Here is a 22273-nt window from a genome sequence, read left to right on the forward strand (position 1 = left end):
TAATACATGCCCGTGAAAATGGACTAGCTCAGAAAACAGCGGGACTTTCCATTCCTTACTCGGCCACTCCCTTTCAGACCCTCTTTTATACACTGATACACACAAGCTTCAAATTGTCTCTCTGACGTGTGTAGTTGCCAGCCTCTGACGTAGCAAGATACCAGCCTTTCCTTTGTACAGGATGATTTGATCAAAATATCTCTATCATATTGTTATCTGGCCCTTGCAAGGGGCAGTGTGTCCTCGTTATCTTTGAGGAATGCACTTGTATCTTTCCTGGTATCAAGATGTTCTGACGTGTGCTTGTGTGTTCCGTGCCCAGAATTCCTTTAGCAATGTGTATTTCTGCAATACCAACTCTGGTCTTGTGAGTTCTGATTTCTGCTGACTTAGCTTCCTAATAACGGGCTTAGCTGCTGCCTTAGCTCAGGCCTCAGTCCTGGTCCGTCATACTATGCCTTGTGTCTTAGATTCTCCCTTTCTACTAAGCCTGTGCTCCACTTAGGACTAAATCAAGCATTGCCTCTCCTCTTGTGGGTTCCAGGATTAGCTGCTCCAAGAAGCGGTCATTTATGGTGTCAAGAAACTTTATCTCTGCATCCTGTCCTGAGGTGACATACCCAGCCAATATAAGGATAGTTGAAATCCCCCATTATTACTGAGTTTTTTATTTGTATAGCCTCTCTAATCTCGCTGAGCATTTCACAGTCACTATCACCATCCCAGTCAGGGAGCTGGTAGCATATCCCTACTGCTCTATTCTTATATTTCAGGCCTGGAATTTACTATCCAGAGAGATTCTATGGCACAGTTTGGTTCATTTAAGATATTTACTTCATTTGACTCTTTACTTTCTTTCACATATAATGCCACTCCCTCACTAGTACAACCTATTCTGTCCTTCCAGTATATGTTGTAGCCTAGTATTACTGTGTCCCATTGAGTATCTTCATTCCACCAAGTTTCTTTGATGCCTGTTATATCAATATCCTCATTTAATACAAGGCACTCAAGTTCACCCAACTTAGGATTTAGATTTCTAGCATTTTTATACAAGCACTTCAAAAAATTGTCACTTTTTAGCAACCTGCCAAAATGTGATGTAATTGAATGGGACACTGGGCAGCACAGTGTGGGGAGGAGGTGAGCAGCCCTCAGTGCTGAAGGAACAGGGGCAGGACTATTTAGAAAGGCTGGACATGCACAAGTCCACGGGGCTGGATGCCGTGCATCCGAGGGTGCTGAGGGAGTTGGCTGATGTGATTGCAGAGCCATTGGCCATTATTTTTGAAAACTCGTAGTGATCAGAGGTGGTCCCGGACTATTGGAAAAAGGCAAATATAGTGCCCACCTTCAAAAAAGGGAAGTAGGAGGAATCGGGGAACTACAGACCGGTCAGCCTCACCTCAATCCCCAGAAAAATCATGGAGCAGATCCTCAAGGAATCCATTTTGAGACACTTGGAGGAAAGAAGGTGATCAGGAAGAATCAGCAGGGATTCACCAAGGGCAAGTCGGGGTTGGCCCTGCTCTGAGCAGGGGGTTGGACTAGATGACCTCCTGAGGTCCCTTCCATCCCTCATCTTCTAGGATTCTATAATTCTTTTTCATTTGACTATTTCTCATCAGATCCTACCCATTTTTTATCCCCCTCCATTCTCTCCTTACTAGGACATAGTGAATCTCCATTAATAGATCCTCCCCTAAGGGATTTCTATGTCCGAACCACATGCTCCTCCACATCTGTCGGCTTTCCTTAGTTTAAACTAAGCCTTCAGTTTAAAAACTACTCTACGATCTTTTTAATTTTACATGCCAGCAATCCGGTTCCATTTTGGTTTAGGTGGAGCCCATCCTTCCTGTACAGGCTCCTCCTTTCCCAAAAGGCTCCCCAGTTCCTAATAAATCTAAACCCCTCCTGCCTACCCCATTGTCTCATCCATGCATTGAGACCCTGCAGTTCTGCCTGTCTAACTGGCCCTGCATGTGGAACTGGAAGCGTTTCAGAGAATGCTACCATGGAGGTCCTGGCCTTCAATCTCTTACCTAGCAGCCTAAATGTGGCCTTCAGGACCTCTCGCCTATCCTTCCCTCTGTCACGGATACCTACATGTACCACGACACTGGCTTCTTCCCAGCACTGCACATAAGTCTGTCTAGATGTCTTGAAAGATCCGCAACCTTCGCACTCAGCAGGCAAGTCACCATGCGGTTCTCCTGGTCATCACAAACCCAGCTATCTATGTTTCTAATGATCGAGTCCCCCATTGCTATTACCTGTCTTTTCCTAATAATTGGAGTTCCCTCCCCTGGTGCGGTATTCTCAGTGCAAGAGGAGACCATGCCATCATCTGGAAGAAGGATTCTAACTATGGGATCATTTCCCTCCACTCCAGTTTGACGTTCTCCTTCTCTGAGACTTTCATCCTCCACAGCAGCATAGAGGCTGTCAGACTGGGGATGGGACCCCTCTACCGTGTCCCAGAAAGTCTCATCTATGTACCTTTCTGTCTCCCTTAGCATCTCCAGTTGAGCCACCTTGGTCTCCCAAGCCCATATGCAGTTTCTGAGGGCCAGAATCTCCTTGTACCAAATGCACACATATGCCACTGTGACAAAGTGGAGATATCTTTAATGTTTTCTCGTAATACTGTGCATGTGCCTCAGTTTCCCCTATGTGTTATTCATGTATTGCAGAGACCACAAGAGGGCAGATGGACCTTCTGCCCAGCTACACATACACAGACAATGGCCAGGAACCCTCTGCCTTGGGCCAAATGGCTTCAACAGGTTGCGGCAGGTAGACTCAAGGAAAAGTGGACACCTTCTCTGGGAAAGAGACAAAGGACTGGAAGGAGCAAGGGGGCATATCTGAGGGTGGCTGTCTGGAAGGGCCAGTCCCCTGGGGGGGCCTCCCTGGGAGCAGAGCCCAAGAATGGGGCTCTGGAACGCCCCATGATGGTTGTTGCTGTAACTTTCTGATTCATCTGCTAACAAAGTCCGTTCTGTGCTGTGTTCCAGAGAGCTAAGGAACCCTTCTGATTTCCACATTGGCTGTCAATTGCTTCAAACTGCATGGCGGGGTGCAGGGCCCCTTTGGGGGGTGTGAAGGCTCCCCAGGTGTCCCATCCAGGGGGACTCACTGCGGGGAGCTCATGGCGGAGCAGAGGCACTGAACGCTCTGAGGCCAGATTCGGGAGGCGGATGCACCGGTGAGAGGGGCCCTGAGGGGAGACTCACTCCATTAAAATCCCGACTGGCTTCACTGCGAGTGGTTCCAGAGCACCGTTCGTGTGGGACTCCGTCACAGCCACCCACCCATAGGGCAGGTAATCGTACATATTGCATTCAGCGCAAGAAACTGGAGAGCACCCGCTCTGGAGCTGGACTTCTGCCTCCATTCTCTTCTTACTCCTGCAGCTCTCTCTTTTTACTGTTTGTTTTTGATTAGGGTGGGAGGGGTTATTGTCTTTAGCTTACAGAATGTTAATAAAGAGTATCTGGATTGGCTCGGAACCCGGGAAAACAAGGGTCAGGTGCAACATGAGACACCCCGATCGCTGCAGCAGGGTGAGTTCACAAACCATGGGGCCTCATGGGATGACAGAGGGCTGGCCTGGGGGTCCGGTCCCTCGGCGTATGCGTTCAGGGCTCAGCACACTCTCCCTGGTATGGTCACATGATATTAGGTGGGAAGTTCTGGTGGGAGCAAAGGGCAGGGCTCCAGGTAGCTTCAAGGCGGGTGCTGGTCTGCAGGCTGCACGTGTTTTAAGAGCACCTTCCCCAGGAGGCCTGGGCAGCAACCCAAGACCCCACGGAGTGGGGCCAGGGCCAGCATGGCTGAAAAAGGCAACATCTCTGTCACGTTGTGGAGTGCAAGCTATGCACTGAGGGGTTGTGTCACCAGCCGCCCTGCAACCCTGAGTGCCTCACAATGTATTGCTACCATAGCTCCCAATCTGGGCCATTCACAACCTGCCTGCCAGTGTGCAGGTCACATCCCGAGCGTTGCTGTGCTAGACAGCCCTGCTTCAGCAGCTCCTGCCCCGGCAGCCTGCCTGCTACAGCACCACTCTGGCTTCTACTAGCCTTGGTTACAACTTGCAGGGTGACCCCAACACACTCCCAGTCCCCAACGTGCTTTGCAATGTCCAGTCCTCTCCTGGCCAGTCCAGGGAAATAATATGGTTCGTCTGTTCCTCTAATGATACAAAACCACATCACAGTTTATTAACGTAACTGAGGGTAAATACACCCTGCCCTTTAAACACTGCACTGCGTTGGTTTATGGGAGCTGACAGAAAACTGCAAACTGTCTATGTGTCTTAGGCCTAATCGCCACTTAAAGTTTTGCTAGGATAGCTATATTAGCAAAACCCTCCTATTGTAAATACAGTTTATACAAGCAAAACCTTGCTTTTGCTGATATAGCTTGTGTTGGTTGGGCAGCGAAATAAACTAAATCCCTAAATTAAATCCCTTTTATACTAGAATAAGCTGCAACTACACAAGGTTTTGCTGGTCCAGAAACGTCACCCCCCAACAATCAGACCGCTGATTGACATTACTATACCAGCCACAGTTTCTACTGTAGACCTGGCCTTCGGATTTTACACTGCTGCCAATCACTGCAGTATGTGAGCACCTTCAATGTCAAAGCAACAGCCATCAGCAGCTCCCAATGGACTTCTTGGCGCTTCTGTCACTTCTTCCTTTTTATGGTGAAAACTCTGCTTGGAAGGTCTGCACTGGTCCGGGGGTCCAGGACAGCTGGGCCGTGGGGTCCCTCATCCCAAAAAGGCGTACCAGCATTGGATTCTGTACCCCAGAGTGTGCCGGGATGGCTCTGTGTCTGGACGCTGTTTACAATAAATAAGCTTAAAAGCACATGGGATCCAAGGTGTGAATCTAATATAGAAGCTTGATGACCATCCACAGGGGCAGTTCAGCCAGGGCTGTGTACAATTCATCAAATAATCTTTCCCCGTAGTCAGCCAGCTCGATAAATTCTATCTGATGGATCACGGAACAAGATGTGAAATGACTAATTTGATCTAATTTGTCTCCAGCATTCAGCCCGCTGTATTAAAGAGGCCTGTGTTAGACAGCTCAGGGGCTGGAGCCCGCCACTCAGCCGTGTTTGTGGCTCAGGTGGGAAGCTTGGTGCTCATATGAGGCGTGAGGTTATTTCAGTGTGCCCCCCTCTTCCTCGTTCAGGAATTAGATATTTCCTGGCAACACCGCCAATGTTTGCAACCATTTCCAACTACTCATTATTTATTGATGGAGCATGCGTAACCAGCCAGGCACTTTCCAAACATTCCCTGCTCCAAGGAGTTCCCGATATGATCTTTTAGCCCAGACGTGATTTCCCAGAGGACTACCATCTCGTTAAGGCAGGAGACTGAGTCACAGAACTGAGTGACTGATTGTAACTGACCTTCTGCATGGTGATGACATGAGTGCCAGGAGCAGGGCTGGCTGTTGGACTGCAGGCCAGCCAAAGCCTGGCTGAAGATATTTTCAATTGCTTATTTAACTTGGCAGAGTGCTAAATTTTGGTTCCTCCAGTACGCAGGCTGACAATGGCCAGGCCTGCTCGAAGCAATGGCAGTTACTCCGTAATTCCTAATAACACCAGTGTCATCTTATCTTGCAGTAACAGAGTACTTACCTCATGTCTCTCCACCCAAGGGCCAAATTCTGAAATCAGACGCTTGCACGTGGCTCCTATTACCTGCTAGAAGGAGACACATGAGCTCTTCCAAGGGTGGAATTTTGACTTAACTGATTAAATTGCTTCTAACATCTTTTTAATCATATGTCTCCATTTGTTGGAGTGCACAGTTGCCGGTGACTTAATACTAAGCAGCAGAAGAAAATGGCATCCATGTAAGCTCCCCCAAAGCAGGTATTATTCTTCTCAGTGAATCATAGCCAATTACTGAGTAAAATGACTGAAATTCAAATTGGTTCCAGTTTTCAGCATCAGAAGGTTATTTCACTAACCAGAAGGCAGAAGCAGCCCCTTCTCAATAGGAGCGTGACTTCTAATTATGCAACACTCCCTGCAGGCTCCAAGCTACGATCTTTATCATCTTCCATGTTTATTAATCAGCAGCCTGATGTTAACAAGAAGGTAACTTTTAGAAGATATGCAAATAGCTCTGCAATTTTCTCCCAGTGACTCAGCACTCCTGTTAGAAGCTCACTAATAAGACACCGAATCCACTAAAATGCCCTGTGAATAATTAGCAACTTCGTGTCTCCGTAGTTTAATAATTTACTGGAGGAAATGGCCTCGGTCTAATGCATATTCCATCGTGCCAAGACTGAATGTGTGATTTTTTAGACCTACGGGTAGAATTGTATTCAAATGAGGCAAAGTTAAATATTTTCAATGGAAGGCATTTGCATAAACCAAATGAAATGCTCTGAGCAGTGGGGATTTTTGGACTGGCAGAATTGTAAAATATGAATACCATGTCAAGCCTTATTAAAATGCCTAGAGATTCCCTTACAGCATTTCCTGTCTAACCCATCCAGTCTAGCAGGGTGATGAAAAGATTCGGAATGTGGGTGGTGTTCAGCAAAGCATCCAAAAGCTCAGATATTTATTGAATCTCATTTAAACTATCTAAAGCCTTCGACACTCCAAAACGGTGCTGGGCATCTCAGGGGAGCAGGGATGAGATTCTGGGATGTGCCTGTAAGGGGGTGGGGGGGTCTCACAGGCCACAGGAAGGGAAGGTGGCTTGAAACCATCGTGGTACCCTCCTGAGTACAGGTTGCCCCAGGGACCGGAGCGACCTGCGATGTAACACAGACCACCCTGAGGATCTGCCTCACGAAGGTCCTCACAGCTGTCTGCCTTGTGTCTCAGGTTCTCTCCAGCCCTTGGTGTGACCTGTGGCAGCCTCTGTAGGCTGCCCTATGGGCCACAGCTTTGCTGGGAAGCCCAGCCATGCCCCAGCTCGATCATCATGCCAGGGTTTGTGCGGGGGGCTTTATGAGAGTCTACAGCAGTGCCTGCACTGAGGAAACCCTCCCCCAGCCAGATTCGGGGCTGTTAGGGGGGAATCCACGAAGCTCTGTAGGCACCAAAGTCGCCTGCTTACAATCCATAAAACTCCTACCCAACCTGTCAGTTCCTAACCCACTCAGTGCTTCAAAGTAAAAACTCCCTAAGCACCTGCATTTCTGCCTCTGGACATGCAGTAGCTGCCTTCCTGCAGGAGTCTGGGCACCCATCTCCCACCTAAAAGCCCCCAAACAATTCACAAACAGGGAGGGAATAGGCAGCATCACTCACCCAGTCCTGCTGGTGTGCTCAGAGTGCATCCACTGCAGTGGGCTCTGAGCAGCAGCTAGCAGGGGCCTAGTGGTTAGAACACTCAGCTAGGCTCTGAGCAGCCCACGGTCAGTTCCCCCTCCCTGGCCGAGGGGAAGAAAGGATTTGAACAGGGGTGTCCCCGCTCCCAGGCGTGTGCTCTCACCTCTGGGCTATGGGATACTCTGCAGGGGCTCCCGCGCAGCTCTCCTCTCTCACACTGATCAGCTAGTGACTAATCTTGTCCACCGTTAACTGTCCATTCCAGGCCAATGGCAGGAGCAAGGGAGGCCTCTGGCCTGCTAGGACCTTCCAGGACAGCCTGGGAAGAGACTTGTGCCCTGCAGCCAAGAGTCCTGCAGAAAACAAAAGCACTGCGACAGGAGCATGCTGCCTGCCCAAGAGAAGTAGGGATGCACGAAGAAAATGGTGGGCATCAGAGTGGGGTGTCTGGCTCCTGAGTGCCCCAGCAGAGGCCCTGGCTCTGTGGTTGATTCCCTGGGGGAGATAGGACATGTCTACACAGGAACACTCTGGAAAGTTAATCCTAATTAACTAAAAGTGTAAATAAAAAGTGGATTAGTTAAACCACATTAAACCCCTGTGTGGACACCCTAAATTAGAATTAAAGTGGCCTTAATTCAGTTTAGCTTAATTCACTTAACTCCTCCCACAGGGTGGCTGAGTGGCCTAGTGGACAGCACATTAGATTATGTCTTAAGAGACCTGGATTCTGCCTTTGACTATAACACTAGCCTGCTGGCTGGCATTGCACAAGTCATTTCCCCTGCTCTGCCTCAGTTTCCCCACTTGTCAAATAGCCTTAATGATACTGACCTCCTTGGTAAAGTGCTTTGAGATCTGCTGATGAAAAGAGCTCTCTAGGAGGTAGGTGTTACTATTATAAATTCTAAATAAGAGTGTCTGTGAACAGTCACTAGGTTACAGCTGGCGAAAAGACTGTGGTCAGTCTGGTGGGACATCTAGCGGTCAGAGCAATGTACAGCAAGTTTGGTTGAAAGCAATTCTCATTTCAGCTCTCCCAGAGAGAGGACAGAATTGAAGGTGGTGAAGCAGGCAGCTGATGGCAAGTGGCACCAAAAATTAAGTGGTTTCTCTCCATGTGGGATCCGTACTGTGCAAGCTTCACAACAGCAGCCAGTTTGGTCAAAGGCTGAAAAATAGATTAGCGAACGCACTGATGCTGCAACCTTCGTTAATATGGAATTCAGATCGAGAAAACGTGTCAACCAGTTGTGGGTAAACGACCTTTACGAGAGCATTGTATTTATTTAAGAAAACAACCAAAACAACCCCATTCATTATAAGCACCAAAAAAATCAAAGGGTAGAAATGTCCAATCAAGGCCCCCAAACAACCTACATCTGCCCCATAGGGACACCAACCACTGATCTTCCTTTCTGCCTTCCTTTCACATCTAATGTCTACATGTGCTGTTGTGGACGGTTACAGGGTTGCAGGGTCTGGGGACACCAGCTTGCCTTAAGGGGGGTAGCAGAGCAGGAGCACATCTCTAATCTTCCAGGTTGCGGGCTGCTTTCAAGCCAAAGGATGGTCCCTTTTCTTTTAAGATCTACACAAAAAAGAACTATTAAAGGGGGCAGCAATGCCTGTTGGCCGCTTGCCTTACCGTTAGCAGTGGGCCATTCCCCAGAGGCATCACAGGAGAGAGGCATCTTGAGCAGGAAATTGAAAGAGGGCATGTTAGTGCCTTTACAGACCCATCCAGAAAGTGGGTCCCATATACAAGGGTTGCCATGGAAGAAAGCAGAAAGGTGCTTGTGGGAGAAGTGGGCAAACGACTGGTTCTTGCTCACATGCTCAGGGTCCCCGTGGGTAGGGTTGGGAAGGAATTTTCCCACAGTTCAGACTGGCAGTGATCTTGATCTGCTTCATCTGCAGCATGGAGTGCAGGTCACTTGTCAGGATTATTTGGGTCTGTCTCACTTAATCAATTCCCTGCCATTGCAGAGGCCTCCGTCACTGGTGGGCCTCGGTCCCCTTGTTCTCTGCCCGTGGCGCAGAACAGTCTAGTCTCTTGGTGGCTGTAATGCTGGGGTCTAATTTTGGTTGCTGGGTTTAGTGGGTGGGTGCTGGGTGGTGTTGGTGACCTGTGAAATACATGTGAGACTAGATGATCTGATGGTCTCTTCTGGCCCAAAACTCTATGACTACATCCCTACTGGGCAGTGGAGGCTGGTAGTGGTGGTTGAGTGGAGGGGCCAATGTGATAAGGCACAAGAGTGGATACAAAGGGAAGGGCAGAGCCATGAAGGATCTTAAAGAAGAGGACCAGAGGCTTGAGTCTGGTGCGGGAGGCAGTGAATGTACTCCAAGAGGAGAGGAAATGGTTAGAACAACAAGCCACGAAGATAATCTGATCAGCCCTGCGTGGTGTGGCCCTGCTGGCTGGCTGAGGCGGTGCGGATCAGGATGGAAAGCCAGGAAGTTGCAGGAGTCATGGCGGAAGAGGATGGTGGGTCTGGGTGAGAGTGCTGGTGACGTGGCAGAAAGAGAAGGCCAGGGCTCAGAAATGACATGGAGGAAAAAAGCAGCTAGTCTGTTGTCTTCGTTTCTTTAATAGCTCAGTTTCTTTTTCACAAATTGAGCTGAGGAAAAGGTCGCGACCCTGGCTGCTGTCTGGCTTGGCAGTGCTCTGGGCTCAGGTATGGCCAGCATGCATGGGACTCCCCGTAGCTGCACCGCTGATGCAAGGGGTCAGATTTTAAAAAGTATTTAGGTGCCTCAAGATGCAGATAAGCTACAGTGGGATTTTCAAATGCATCTATCTGCATCTTGAGGCACCGACATATCTTTAAAAATCAGGCCAAAGGATATTCGGGTCTGCTCTGGCTCTCTGTGAAGTGAATGGCAAAGCTCCAATTGGCTGCAGTGGGGCAGGACCAAAGCCTCACTGTGATTTGGTTCCACCAGGGAACCATTAAAACCAGTTTCTAGTTGTACTTCTGTGAAAGTTCTCAGTAGGTACACACACACATGCACATGTTATGCTGTCTAGGGAGACACCTAGTGGTAAAAAATCCTGATGATCCTATGGATAGTCTATTTCAAGCAGTTTTGACATTCAGATGTATTTAATGAGCGTGCCATATTTTGCCTATTTTTCTGGGAGTGGTATATCTTGCTTAGTGAAAGTCTGATCTGTTACTAAGAAATGAACATCATTAAAAGCAATAGATGTATGCTTGCTGTCTTAATTTAAATGTGTTGCTATATTGTATTGTTTGCTTATTTATGTATTTTACTTGGGGAAAAAGACAGAAGCCTAAAATGATTTGTTTCCAGTTTATGAACCATTCTTACACCCCAATCCTGCAATCAGTGATGCATGAACTTAGCTTTATGCACGCATGTAGTCCCATTGAAGTCAATAAAGTTAAGCACCTGTGTAGGAACATGAAACTTTGGTTTTAAGTAGCATATGGTCTTAACTATCCTTCCTAATTCAGATATTTTCTACTACCTGGTACATATAAATATTTGCTGATCTGAATACAGCATTTACAGCACCTTCAGAAATAATGTGATGAACAGGAGTACCGCTCACCTTTTTGATTAAATTATGTATAACACATTCTTAAACAATTACAAGTACTTTGCTAAAAACGTATTAAATATTATTGACTATATTATTAACTGATAAAGTTTCCCACTTAGCAGTATGTTCTAAAGGAAAATATTTAATTAAATTCTGAAATCAGGATAACAAAAATACATTTTTTAAAAAAACAGTTGTGTCATGATACCTTTTAACAAATTCATAATTCCTTGTATACATATGAAAAAATATTTTGTTTTAAACTTTAAAGAACCTGAAAAAACAATGGATATGTCATTTATGACCTGGACTCTGGGACTGGCACCAAGGAACTGACACAACTCTAATCTTATCTTACAATAGAGTGGGAGCCGTTTTGTGTTACCATAAAAGCTGAAGACATGAAAGCATTGGTCTCCAGAGAAATATAGGCTTATATTTCAGTACTTTGAATTAAGTCATTCTAACTTTACGTGGGCAACCAGCAGACAGGTATTTCTCAAGTTCTCCGACACACACGTCACGTGCATCTCTAAGTAATAAGTCAACAAATCCACTCAGAAATGTGCATATTTAAGTGGACTGAAAAGAAGTTAATAGACAAATCAGCTGTAAATTGTTTACTGAACTTACATTTCTAATTTAGCTGCAGATAAGACTGAGAATATGTAGCACTGAAAATTTTGACTCCTGAGATGAAGGGATTAATAACAGCGCTAAGGAAAGGTCTGCAGAAATTGTGAGAGACAGTCACTGATGGTTTGTCCACAAAGAGTCTCTGTTGAATTCAGGAATAAATGGTTTACTGGGACATAGCCAATTAACATCATTGACTGTTTTAGTACATAGATAAGTGGAGGAACTCAATACTGACTGCTCTTCAGTATTTGGAGAACAACTATGTATGTATCAGGCTACCAGGAAAGGTATTTCGACCTTTTCTGTACAGAGGGTTTGTTTAAATAAGAAATGCTTCTCAGATGGACTTTGACTTGTCAATGAGGCTTTTTAGCTCTCCTGAAACTCAGAATGGTTTTGTTCTAAAGGAAAAATAATTGTGCAAATGTACCTCTGTGTCTGTGCAATAGCGGGGTGTGAAATGGTATGGCAAAAATCACATAATTCTTGTGTGTTTAGAATAACAATGTGTGCTTATATAGCACCTTTCATCACTCCCAAAACACTTTACAAGCACTTTGGGCAGGATCCACAAAAGAATTTAAGTGTTTCACTTCCACTTTAGGCATCCAAATCCAAAATACTGAGCCTCAATTCCCCCCTCCCCCCCTTTCAGCTGCTGCCTAACCCTGTAGTGCCTAAAGTTTGTAGGCACCTACGTTTCTGCCAACAAAGTCTCCTGTCCCCAAAGTGCCTAAAACTCTGCCAGTGGGCATGCACAGAGCCACCTAACTCATGCCTAAGCCCTGGCAGGATCCTCAGATTAGGCATTCCTTTGCCTGCCTCCCTGGCAGGGCCTGATCAGGCAGCTGTTCTCAAAGACCCCCTTGGAGCCCTTCATAAAAGACAGGTAGAGGAGATGCTCGCTCACTGATAATCCTTAGCCAAGTTGTTGGAACTCTAAGTACCCAGGATGTGAGAGACCCAGGTTTTCTTTCCCCCACCCCGCCTGATTGGAGCAAGGGTCAGAGCACAGGTCTCCCATGTACAGACTCTAACCACTGGGCTACAGAGTATTGGGCTGTGGGTGGATTCTCCGTCTCTCCTGTTGAAGCCATTCCACTTTGCATACCTAATAGAACAGTAATTGACACAGGCACTTGAACTCTGGCCAATGGCTATTTCATTATTGTACAAGCTGGAATGCCTTCATCAAGATAGCGGGGGTATGCTGCACCCCAGAATATCCCATGGCCCAAGCCACTTTCCTGAGACAAGGGTTCAAATCCCTGCTCCAACTTAGGCAAAGGAGGGAACTGAACGTGGGTCTTCCGAACCTCTGGGCTAAAGCATCTAAAGGGGATACTGCCATGTTACTGCCTCTTCGGAGATGGGGCTTAGGCACCTAACTCCAGAAGCAGGTTCCCAGCTGTGACTCCGGAGTGGAGATGGGCACCTTCCTCCAATCCAGACTTAAGTGCCTACATCCCTTTGAGAAGCGGGGCTTAGGCCACATCCCTCTCCTTGGCATTTCTTATTGGCTAGTTTAGGCGGCTCCACGCTCAGCATGATTTCATTCTCAGGTGCCTGACTCTCCCCATGCACTGTATAGGGAACCTTGGCACCTAACTCCTCAGGGCGCTGGATTCTGTGTGTGGTCAGGTGTCTAAACATAGGTGCTGCAACACTAAGCCTAAGCCACTTTTGTGGCTCTTGCTCTTAACTCTCCCAACAGCCCTCTGTGGGGTGGAGAAGTACAATAATATCCCTTTTGCGGACGGGTTAACTCAGCTACACTTGGCTGGTCAGTGGAATCACAGAGCCTGAATCTGAGAGATGTTGAGCAACACCAGGCCCTCGCTGGATCCAGCACGTTATGAAGATCAGAACTGGTGGTGCTATTTGTCTGATCAGGAATTGTAAAGTCCATTTTGTTTTCTATAGATCCTATATGACCATAAAGCACCTGGAATTGGCACACCCACTGTATGAGTAAGATCAATGTGTTCTTATAGTTTCATTTTATCAGTGGCCACAACAATGTTATAGATGGATGAAGGAGTCAGATGTTTTGATTGCCTCACTGCATAGCTGCATGGGCAGTTATGGCAGTTCAGTTATCTTCACTATGAATTTCTACACTCGTATATTTCTATTTTCTTGCAAGTGTATCCTTAACTCTGGATTTTGTGATAATGGATCAACTGATCAAAGAGATCTATTCTCTCTCATTATTATGAAACCTTTTTCTCCTAAATTAGGTCCACGGTTATGAGCATGGCATAAAATGGAGATAGACTGGAGACAGCGGATAACTCTAAGATTCTGGCAGGCTATCAGTATTAATGCACGTCCATAAGGTATGCTGCAACTGAGACTTGAACTTTATTTTATCTTGGAAACACCAACTCCTGTGCAAATATAAATGCACTTTTAGCAATCCTAGCCTCTGAGCCTCAGGAAAGGATTAACCCATAGTTCCCTGAATCCAGATCAGGATACAACGCAGACCATGTTATTCCAATTTCCGCCTCCTCCCATTCCCCCACCTTCCCCTGTTTTAAAAGTAAAACATTAGGACACTTGTTGGAACTGAATTCCCAATTATTTGTGGGGGTATTAAAGATTCAGTGACACCTTTTGTAAAAACAGGCCATTAGCTAGTGTTCTAGGTAGACTTGATGCATGTATGACTGTCATCCCTGCCAACACACACACACTGCAAGCCACCACACTGAATGAGATCGCAAGAGAATGACATACCAGAGCAGTGCAGTTGCAGCCATGCGGGTCCCAGGATATTAGAGAGACAAGGTGCATGTGGTAATATCTTTTATTGGACCAACTTCTGTGTGGCTTGAAAGCCTGTCTCTCTCTCTCACCAACAGACGTTGATCCAATAAAGATATTACCTTCCCCACCTTGGCTCTTAATACCCCAGCAGCCTCCTGCAGCCACCATGGTAAGAAATACCTGCCAAGCACTGAGCCTTGCCCTCTTGCCCAAAGGCTAGACACATACGGGCAGCTCTGAGACACTGGGGCAACCCCTCTTCAGAACAAAACTAACTACATTAACACATTTTAGACGATATTGCAAAGCATGATGGAAATGTTAAATCTTGCCAATGCTCAAAAGTTGTGCAAAACCCAAACAATAAAATGTACAGCTCCGAACACTGATCGTTAAACAGCACCCCCAATATCTGAACACTATGCAGATGCAGCAAAGGCAGTGGGATGCTCTGCATCAGTGTGGTGATGACTCGTAAGGGTGCCAGATTGGGCCTTAGTTTTCAGGAAGCAGATGTTAGCTCAATATAGTTATTTCTGCCCTCCCTTATGGTGCTGGGTTCACACGCCTTACTTCTGGCAAAGCATAGCTTACTGTAATGTCACAGCTCAATGTTAAATTAAGAAAGTGACTGTAAATAGATAGATTCCTCCCCCAAAATATCTGTTTTTTAACCACCAAGTGCATATGTCTTAGTAGCATTACATTAAAAAAGCTATGTTAAAAGAACATTATTAAGGTTGCAAAGTCAAGCACTCCAAAACTAGGAAATGCCAGAATTAAAGTTGTCCTTGCAACCTTAATTTGTCCCCCTTTTGCATATGGTTTATGACAATACCTTTATTTACATGATCACATACTTGTTCGCGGTGTTGTTGAAGCCATGTTGGTCCCAGGATGTGAGAGACAAGGGAGGTGAGGTAATATCTTTTATTGGACTAACTTCTCCTGGTGGAATATGCCAGCTTTCAAGCTGTACAGAGACACTCTGCTTCCTCCTCCAGACCTCTGTGTAGCTTGAAAGCTGGTACCTTCCACCAGCAGAAGTTAGTCCAGTAAAAGATATTACCTCACCTATCTTATCTCTCTCATAATCACCGACCGTTTTTTCCACAAGACCACTGCTTCTTTCAGCGCAAAGAATGGCTGGTGAGAATTTGGTGAGCAGCTATTCAATATTTTGTTTCTCCTCATTGCTCATTGTATGGCCCCAGGCCTTATTTACTGCGCACTATTCAAACCCTGCTCTGATGACAGAATAATTAATTTCCTCATGGGCTTTTCTATGGCGCTCATCACTATAGAATCTGAATGCTTCACAAATATTAATGAATTTATTTTTCACAACACTCCTGCGAGTTGAGGGGGTATTATCCCCATTTTACAGATGGTGAACTGAGGCACAGAAAGTCAAGTGTCCACCAACTTTGGGTGCCAACTTGAGACACCTTGGACCCGATTTTTCTGAGTTCTTAGCATTATATAGCACTTTTATTGTTTAAAGAACATTGACTTTGGATGCAGCTGTGAGTACACTTCTGCACATCAGACCCCATGGGCTGACAGCAGAGGAAACATGAAGCTAGGAATCTTGGGTTCTGTTCCAGTTCTCTGGAGGGGAGTGTGCTCTAGTGTACACAAACTCCTCTGCCTATTACCAAGTATGATTCCTTCTGCTCCATCCCCTCCAACTTGTTCTTGTCCCAGTCCTGAATCTTGCTCATTCCTGGTTCCTTGTCCCAGTCTCATTCTCCTCACCTCAGGTTTCTCATCCCACTTCTTGTCTCCTTGCATGTTCCAGTCTCTGCCTTCTGAACTCCCTGTCTCAATCTTTCTCCACTCCCAGTCTGTTTACCCTTCCCTTCTTCTGGCTTCTGATCTGATCTCTCTCTCTTTCACTCCCGGCCTCTAGTCACCCAAATACACACACACATTCCCCATCTCCACTGGCTTCCAGTCCCAATCTCCCTACCCCTCCTCATTCAATCTCAGTGCACCCCTCCCAGCTCCTAGCCCCAGTTTCTTTGCACAGCCAGTCCCAGTTCTCATCCTGCATTCCAACTCTCTCTCAGATGTTTCCTCACAAGCCCACCCAGAGCTGAAAGCTCCTCCCCCAGCCTGAGGGGAGAAGCCACTGAACCTGGACTCAATTAATTATGGGGACAACGAATGAAAAAACAGGGATGGGCGTGAAGGTCAAAGGGTGAAACGGAGGGAACCTGACAGCACCCACAGCTCCTCGAAGGTAGCCAAGGAGTCAGCGGACACGGCCCAGAGGAACTCTGCTCGGAGATGTGAGCAGATGGAGGAACGGAAGGAGGCAGAGGCTGGCCATGGGGAATTTCAGCCCACGTAGTTAAAGTTTGGCAAAGTTCTTTGCAGCTGAAAACAGGGTCTTATAATGGGAAGCAGCCTTAACAATGGGTGGTGCTCCCAGCCCTGCCTATAATAAAACATCATGTATCGCAGCACTGAGTCAACACCACCATCTCCTGCCCCAAGGGAGGCAGTGGGAGACCAGGGTGTATAGCATGGGGATGCGGGAGAGCTGGGTTCAATTCCTGGCTCGGTCATAGCTTCGCTCTGTGCACTTGGGCATGTCACATCATCTACGCTGAGCCTCGGTTGCCCTCTATAAAATGGGGGCAGCGCCTCCTTGCCTCGTGGGGTGCCATGAGGCTGATTGCACTGATGACTGGGAGGCGCCAGGGACAGTATAAGGACTTGGACAGTCAGCATCTCTCACAAGCCAGCCTGGGGGGAAACTGAGCTTGGCAGCAAGGCCCCTGCTGGCCCCTGCCCCATGGACCTCTCCACTTCCCACCCCCACAGAAGCCAGTGGCTGCCAACCCACTCCCATAGGCACCACAATCCCTCTCACCCACCACAGGTGCCACCATCCCCCCACTCCCATTAGTGCCAAACCCCCCCCACCCACCACCAGTGCCCCCATCCATCCCCCACCCGTGTGGGAGCCACACACCCCCTCAGAGGTGCCATCGCCTCCCCTCACTCCCAAGGGCACCTCGGGCTCTGCCCTCATCATCCCCCGTGGGGGGGAGGGGGCTCTTCGGAGGCGTGGTCAGCGGAGCAGGGTGGGCGGGGCCGGCTGTGACGCGCGGGGGGAGGGTGCGCGTGCCCTATAAAGGGCTGCCCCTGGCGCTTGCCGGCCGCTGTGTGTCGGGATGGGGGCGTCGGGCTGGGTCGTGCGCGGGACCGCTGTGCTGCTGTTGTGCGGGGCGCTGGCAGGTACCGGCCGGGCTGCCCGGGAGGGAGGGGGGCCGCCGGCCGGGGGGGGGCTGTTGTCATGATAACGCTGTGCCCCTTTCTCCCCGCAGGAGTCCTCCTGGCGCCGCCCGTCGGGGCCGCTGCCGCCGTCACCTCGGTGAGTGGGGCCGGAGCGTGGGGGGCGGCCCGCGGCGCCGCCCCGGGTCCCTCGGCGCCCCCCGCCCCGGGTCCCTCGGCGCCCCCCGCCCCGGGCACACGCCTCCCATCCTGGCACCGTCCCCATGGCACCATTCCTCTGCACCCTCCCCCCCCCCGCTGTCTCCCAGCCGCCCCAGAGTCCCACTGCCCCCCGCTATCTCCCGCCCCCAGCTCCCCCCTCCAGCACTGTTCCCCCCCTCCCGGGCAGGTGTTTGAGGGGAGTTGAAGGGGCCCCATGCCCATCTCCCCAGCATTAGGCATAGATCCTCTTCTCTCCCAGGGCCACCCCTTTCTCTGCCCCCCCCCCCCTCCCCGTGGGTGCTGGGAGTCAGTGGGGGAGTGCAGGCTGGGAGCCAGCCCTGGCCCATCACCCCAGCCACAGAGCTCCCTGCACACATTACCATGGTGTGAATGCCCAGGATTTGGGTCCTTCCCCTGGCTACTGTGCAGGCAGCCCCTGGGTCACCTCAGCCTGGCACAAAGGTGCCCATCGGGCAAGTTGACCCTGTTACTTGGGGACAGGGTGACCGGATATCAGGATTGTCGCTATAAAATCAGGACATTTGGGGCTTTCTCGTCTATAGGTGACCCCCCACACTTGTCCCCCTTTTTCACACTTGCTGCCTGGTCACCCTGCTTGGGGTTGCATTCCAGGCTCTGCTCTCCTCCAAGGCTATGTGGGCTCTGACCTCACTGACAGACACCATGATTGTTTCCTGGCAGCCAGATAAGGCAGGCCAGTTAGCTCCTGTGTTGTATAACCCTAGGGGAGGCCAGGCAGGGAGCTGTTTTCCTTGATGTAGTCAACACTCAACCTCCTCCCACTTGGGCTTGACCTCAACTAGCTACATCAAAGTAAAGATTTTACAGCAAGATAGTTAGTGTCTCTACTAGGGATATGTATGTCTACACTAGGGGACTATGCCAGCATCGCTATGGCACTAGAGCTATGCCAGCGTAACCTGCAATGTAGACACAGCCTACAGCTGTGGAAGGGGTTTCTCCATTAGTGTAGGAACACCATCTCTGGAAGTGACCGTAGCTAGGTTGACAAAAACATTCTTCCATCAACCTTGCTGCATATATGCCAGGGGGCTAGGTCATCATAACTACTGTGCTTAGGTGTTGTGGATTTTTCACACATCCCTGACTAACATAGCTATGTTGACCTATATTTTAAGTGTAGGATTTTACAGCAAGATAGCTATCTGGAGCTAGCTATCTAACTATAAAAATACCTATTCTGGCAGTGAAGATGTAGCTTCATTATTACCCTGAAATGTTATGCTAACATGATTTTGGACACATCTTCCAGTATGTGGTTAACTTGTTAATATGTGACCATGTCTCCACTGCTAAAAATGGCTTTTTTTATCTCAGGGTAATTGAAGTGCATGATATAACAATCCTGAAGATTCATTAAAGACCACAATATTGAATGAGTAAGGACTAGAACTTTAATAACATAGACAGGAATGATTCCCAGGTGTGCAGCTGGGAGCAGCCATGCTAGATCTGACATAGGGCACATCTCCCAATTCACACAACACTGTCCCATGCTAGGGAGTGTCTCTAAATCACAATCTTCTACAAGTATATCTCTACACATGAATGATCCTGAGGTAAACACACAAGTGAAGACAAGGCACTTTGGTTTTACCAGGAGGTAAATTTGTGGAGGCCACCCTTACACCTCCATCTTGGGTTGACCTCTGAGTTTACTTCATGGTAAAACTAAAGCCCCTTGTCTCCACTGTATTTCTACCTTGGGAGAGCTGCCCTACATTAGTTATCCCAAGGTTTGTGGGTTTTTAAAAAAAACAAAAAAAAAACACTCCTTTTTAGCAACGATGACTATTGCCTCTTGAGCAATTTAACAGATTTAGCTAAGTGAAGGTAGGGAGTAGTTAGTATGTGAAAGCAAAGTGATAAATTTCCACATAACTAGGAAAGAGATGCAATATTTCACAACCCCTCCACAAATTTTTATGAAATGTTGATTTTTATTTTGTGTACAAGTACATTGGTATGCCATTAGAAGCTGCCAGTGTTTATTAAATTGCTTAATCTAGGAAGTTTCAAAAAAGGTTTGGAATTGCTTATCCTAGACCATTTCATAAGTTTGTTTCCACCCTAGCCAAAATGCTACTTGTATGGTTTGCCTGGATGTCCAAAGAACTTTAACCCAGTTTGTGGGACTGATGGGCGCACTTATCCAAATGAGTGTGCGCTTTGCCTTTCAAACAGGTAACTGTGTAACTCTGATGTATCCTCTTTGACTGAAGCATTATGAACTTTGCACATAAATTAGTGACTCTTGTTTTCCAGACTGCTTAACTGAAACAACGTTAGTGACCTCAGCTTACTCACACTTTGTGAACTGTATGTGTAGGAGTATTTGCTCAAATATCGATCTTGTATAGCATGCCTTATGGTATCACTGCAAATGATATAGTTTGGATTCTGTTAGCCATAGATGCTGCATGCTCACATATCTATCCTGCAAAACTAATGGCTTGTTGAGACTTTATTCTGTTCTCCTACATAACTCCTGCTCACTGCTTGATAAGACCCAACACCCTACCAGCTCACCGTAGAATCAGGGACCTATAGAACATGAAAGGTATCCCCTGAGTGGGATGAAGTTATCCTAGCTTCAGAGGTGCTTTTACTATAACCTTTTTGAGGTCTAGACTTAAACCGTACATAGTTTCTTATGCAGAGAAAGTGGTTGTGATTGTAAGTGTAGAAAGTGGAGGTGGAAAATATTTTGTCCCACTCCATGCTGCCTACGTTGAAATAGCAATGTGTTTGCTGCTTGACTAGACGTTCCTGAGCTAGTTTTAATCTAATTAGCTTTGGTCCCAAAGCAGTGAAGATGCAACAAGCCATACGTCAGCACTGACTCTGGAATCCTAGGTAATTACTTGCAGGCCTAGCCGGTGCTGAAGTAAGTGCTGACACAGCTTCACTGCTTTGAGACCTGAGCAAGCTAGATTAAAGCTAGTTCTGATATGTCTACTCGAGACATATAATCAATACCAGTGTTCATATAGTGAATACCTTAAAGGAAATTGTTTCCCTTCTTTATTGTCTTCATGTTGTCTCAACTTTAAAACATAGAAAATGAAATTAATACCTACCAAGAGAAATTTTCTCCTGTTTACCTCTCAGTTCCAATGTAGTTGTAAATAGATGAAATCTAGATTCAGAAATAGGGATGCTGTGCAGTGATCTATCTTGTAAGGGTACAGAAAAATCCCAAAGAGGTTTCTAAGTAGAGCCCTGTTTGCTTTCCCTTTGTCCATTTAGACGTAATTTTCGGTGTTGTCTAGTGATGTATACTGATCATGAGTAGCTTTCTATGATTTTGTATCATGGGATTGGCACTAGTTATACATTAAATGGTACATAAACTTTCCTATATGATGGCTTCTGAAATGCTCAAAAATGCACAGTTAAGGTCTCCCATCAAATCCCTGAAGTGGATACCAGTGTAAAAGGGGGGAGGGATTTACTAAAATGGGAATGCACAGTTCAGAAGCTGTACCCCACCACCAGCACCTTCCTCCAGTGGTTTTCCAGGTGAGGGATGAGGCCAGGCAGCTTTTGTTTAAGGTTTAAATTTGGCTTCCATTGCAGGGAGTGTGAGCCTATCCTCCAGGATAGTATTCTTGAGTAATTAACATTCTGGCATTCATTTTAAGCTTTCTCTATCACAAGCTCTTCAGGTTTATATATCAAGGCTTGCATGGATGACAGATTCAAAAGTAAGGCTTTTTCTAGTTAAGTCACTTAAGCATGATGTATAAAACTTTATTGTAGTTTTACAGTAAGTTCTGCTGAAAACATCACTACATGTGATTCTGCTTGTAAGATGTAGAAAGCAACTGAATACAATTCTACTGTGGAAAATGTGTTAGATTCTCATGGAGCAGAAAACAATCTTCTAATGTTCTTTCTTTTTATTCTGATTACAGGGAAAATAGGAGGGATGTCAAAATTACCCAGAAGGGATACTGCTAATATGGTAGTATTAAATTTTTGAAGAAAATGGAATAGATGAAAGCCAGTCTGAAGAGGAAACAGTGTCTTAAATTTGCCTTCTGAGTAGTTTTAGTCTGTTTAAATAAATGTGCTTTTGTTCTCATACCACTTTTGAATAGACTAATACCATTTTCTTAAAATTGTAGGCATCTTTATGAATGTCCCTTAAAATTCATTTATATGCTCAGTTTATATTTTTTCTTTGGAAGATATGCTATGCTATTGAAGACTTCTGAATCTAATTTGATTTTATTATCTATGTAGAATTTATATCTGAGATGGCATGGTTACTTCATGGAAGGGTTGAGGCAGCTTGGTATGTGTGAATCTTGTAGGTTACCATTGCTGCACATGCATCACCCTAGGTGAAGGGTAATTTTTATTTAAAGCACTGAATTGCTAAACTTGCTGTGTTTTCCACATCATCCCCTACCAGTGTAGTCACTGGTTATGAAAGTTAGTTTATTTTTTAATTAAAAA

General features: G+C 46.8%; 1 protein-coding gene across 1 annotated transcript; it reads left to right on the forward strand.

The window, feature by feature from the left end:
* Positions 1-17447: 17447 nt before the first annotated feature.
* Positions 17448-21898, forward strand: SPINK2 (serine peptidase inhibitor Kazal type 2). Its single transcript, XM_067556879.1, has 4 exons — positions 17448-17569; positions 17659-17705; positions 19884-19993; positions 21727-21898. Exons 1-4 carry the CDS (start codon positions 17506-17508, stop codon positions 21770-21772), a joined length of 267 nt encoding a protein of 88 aa, XP_067412980.1. The 5' UTR covers positions 17448-17505; the 3' UTR covers positions 21773-21898.
* The last annotated feature ends 375 nt before the right edge of the window (positions 21899-22273 follow it).

This window comes from Emydura macquarii, unplaced genomic scaffold (genome assembly GCF_026122565.2).
Source record: "Emydura macquarii macquarii isolate MOO-44397 ecotype Brisbane River unplaced genomic scaffold, CSIRO-AGI_Emac_v2 contig_1790, whole genome shotgun sequence".
Classification (NCBI taxonomy): Eukaryota; Metazoa; Chordata; order Testudines; family Chelidae; genus Emydura; species Emydura macquarii.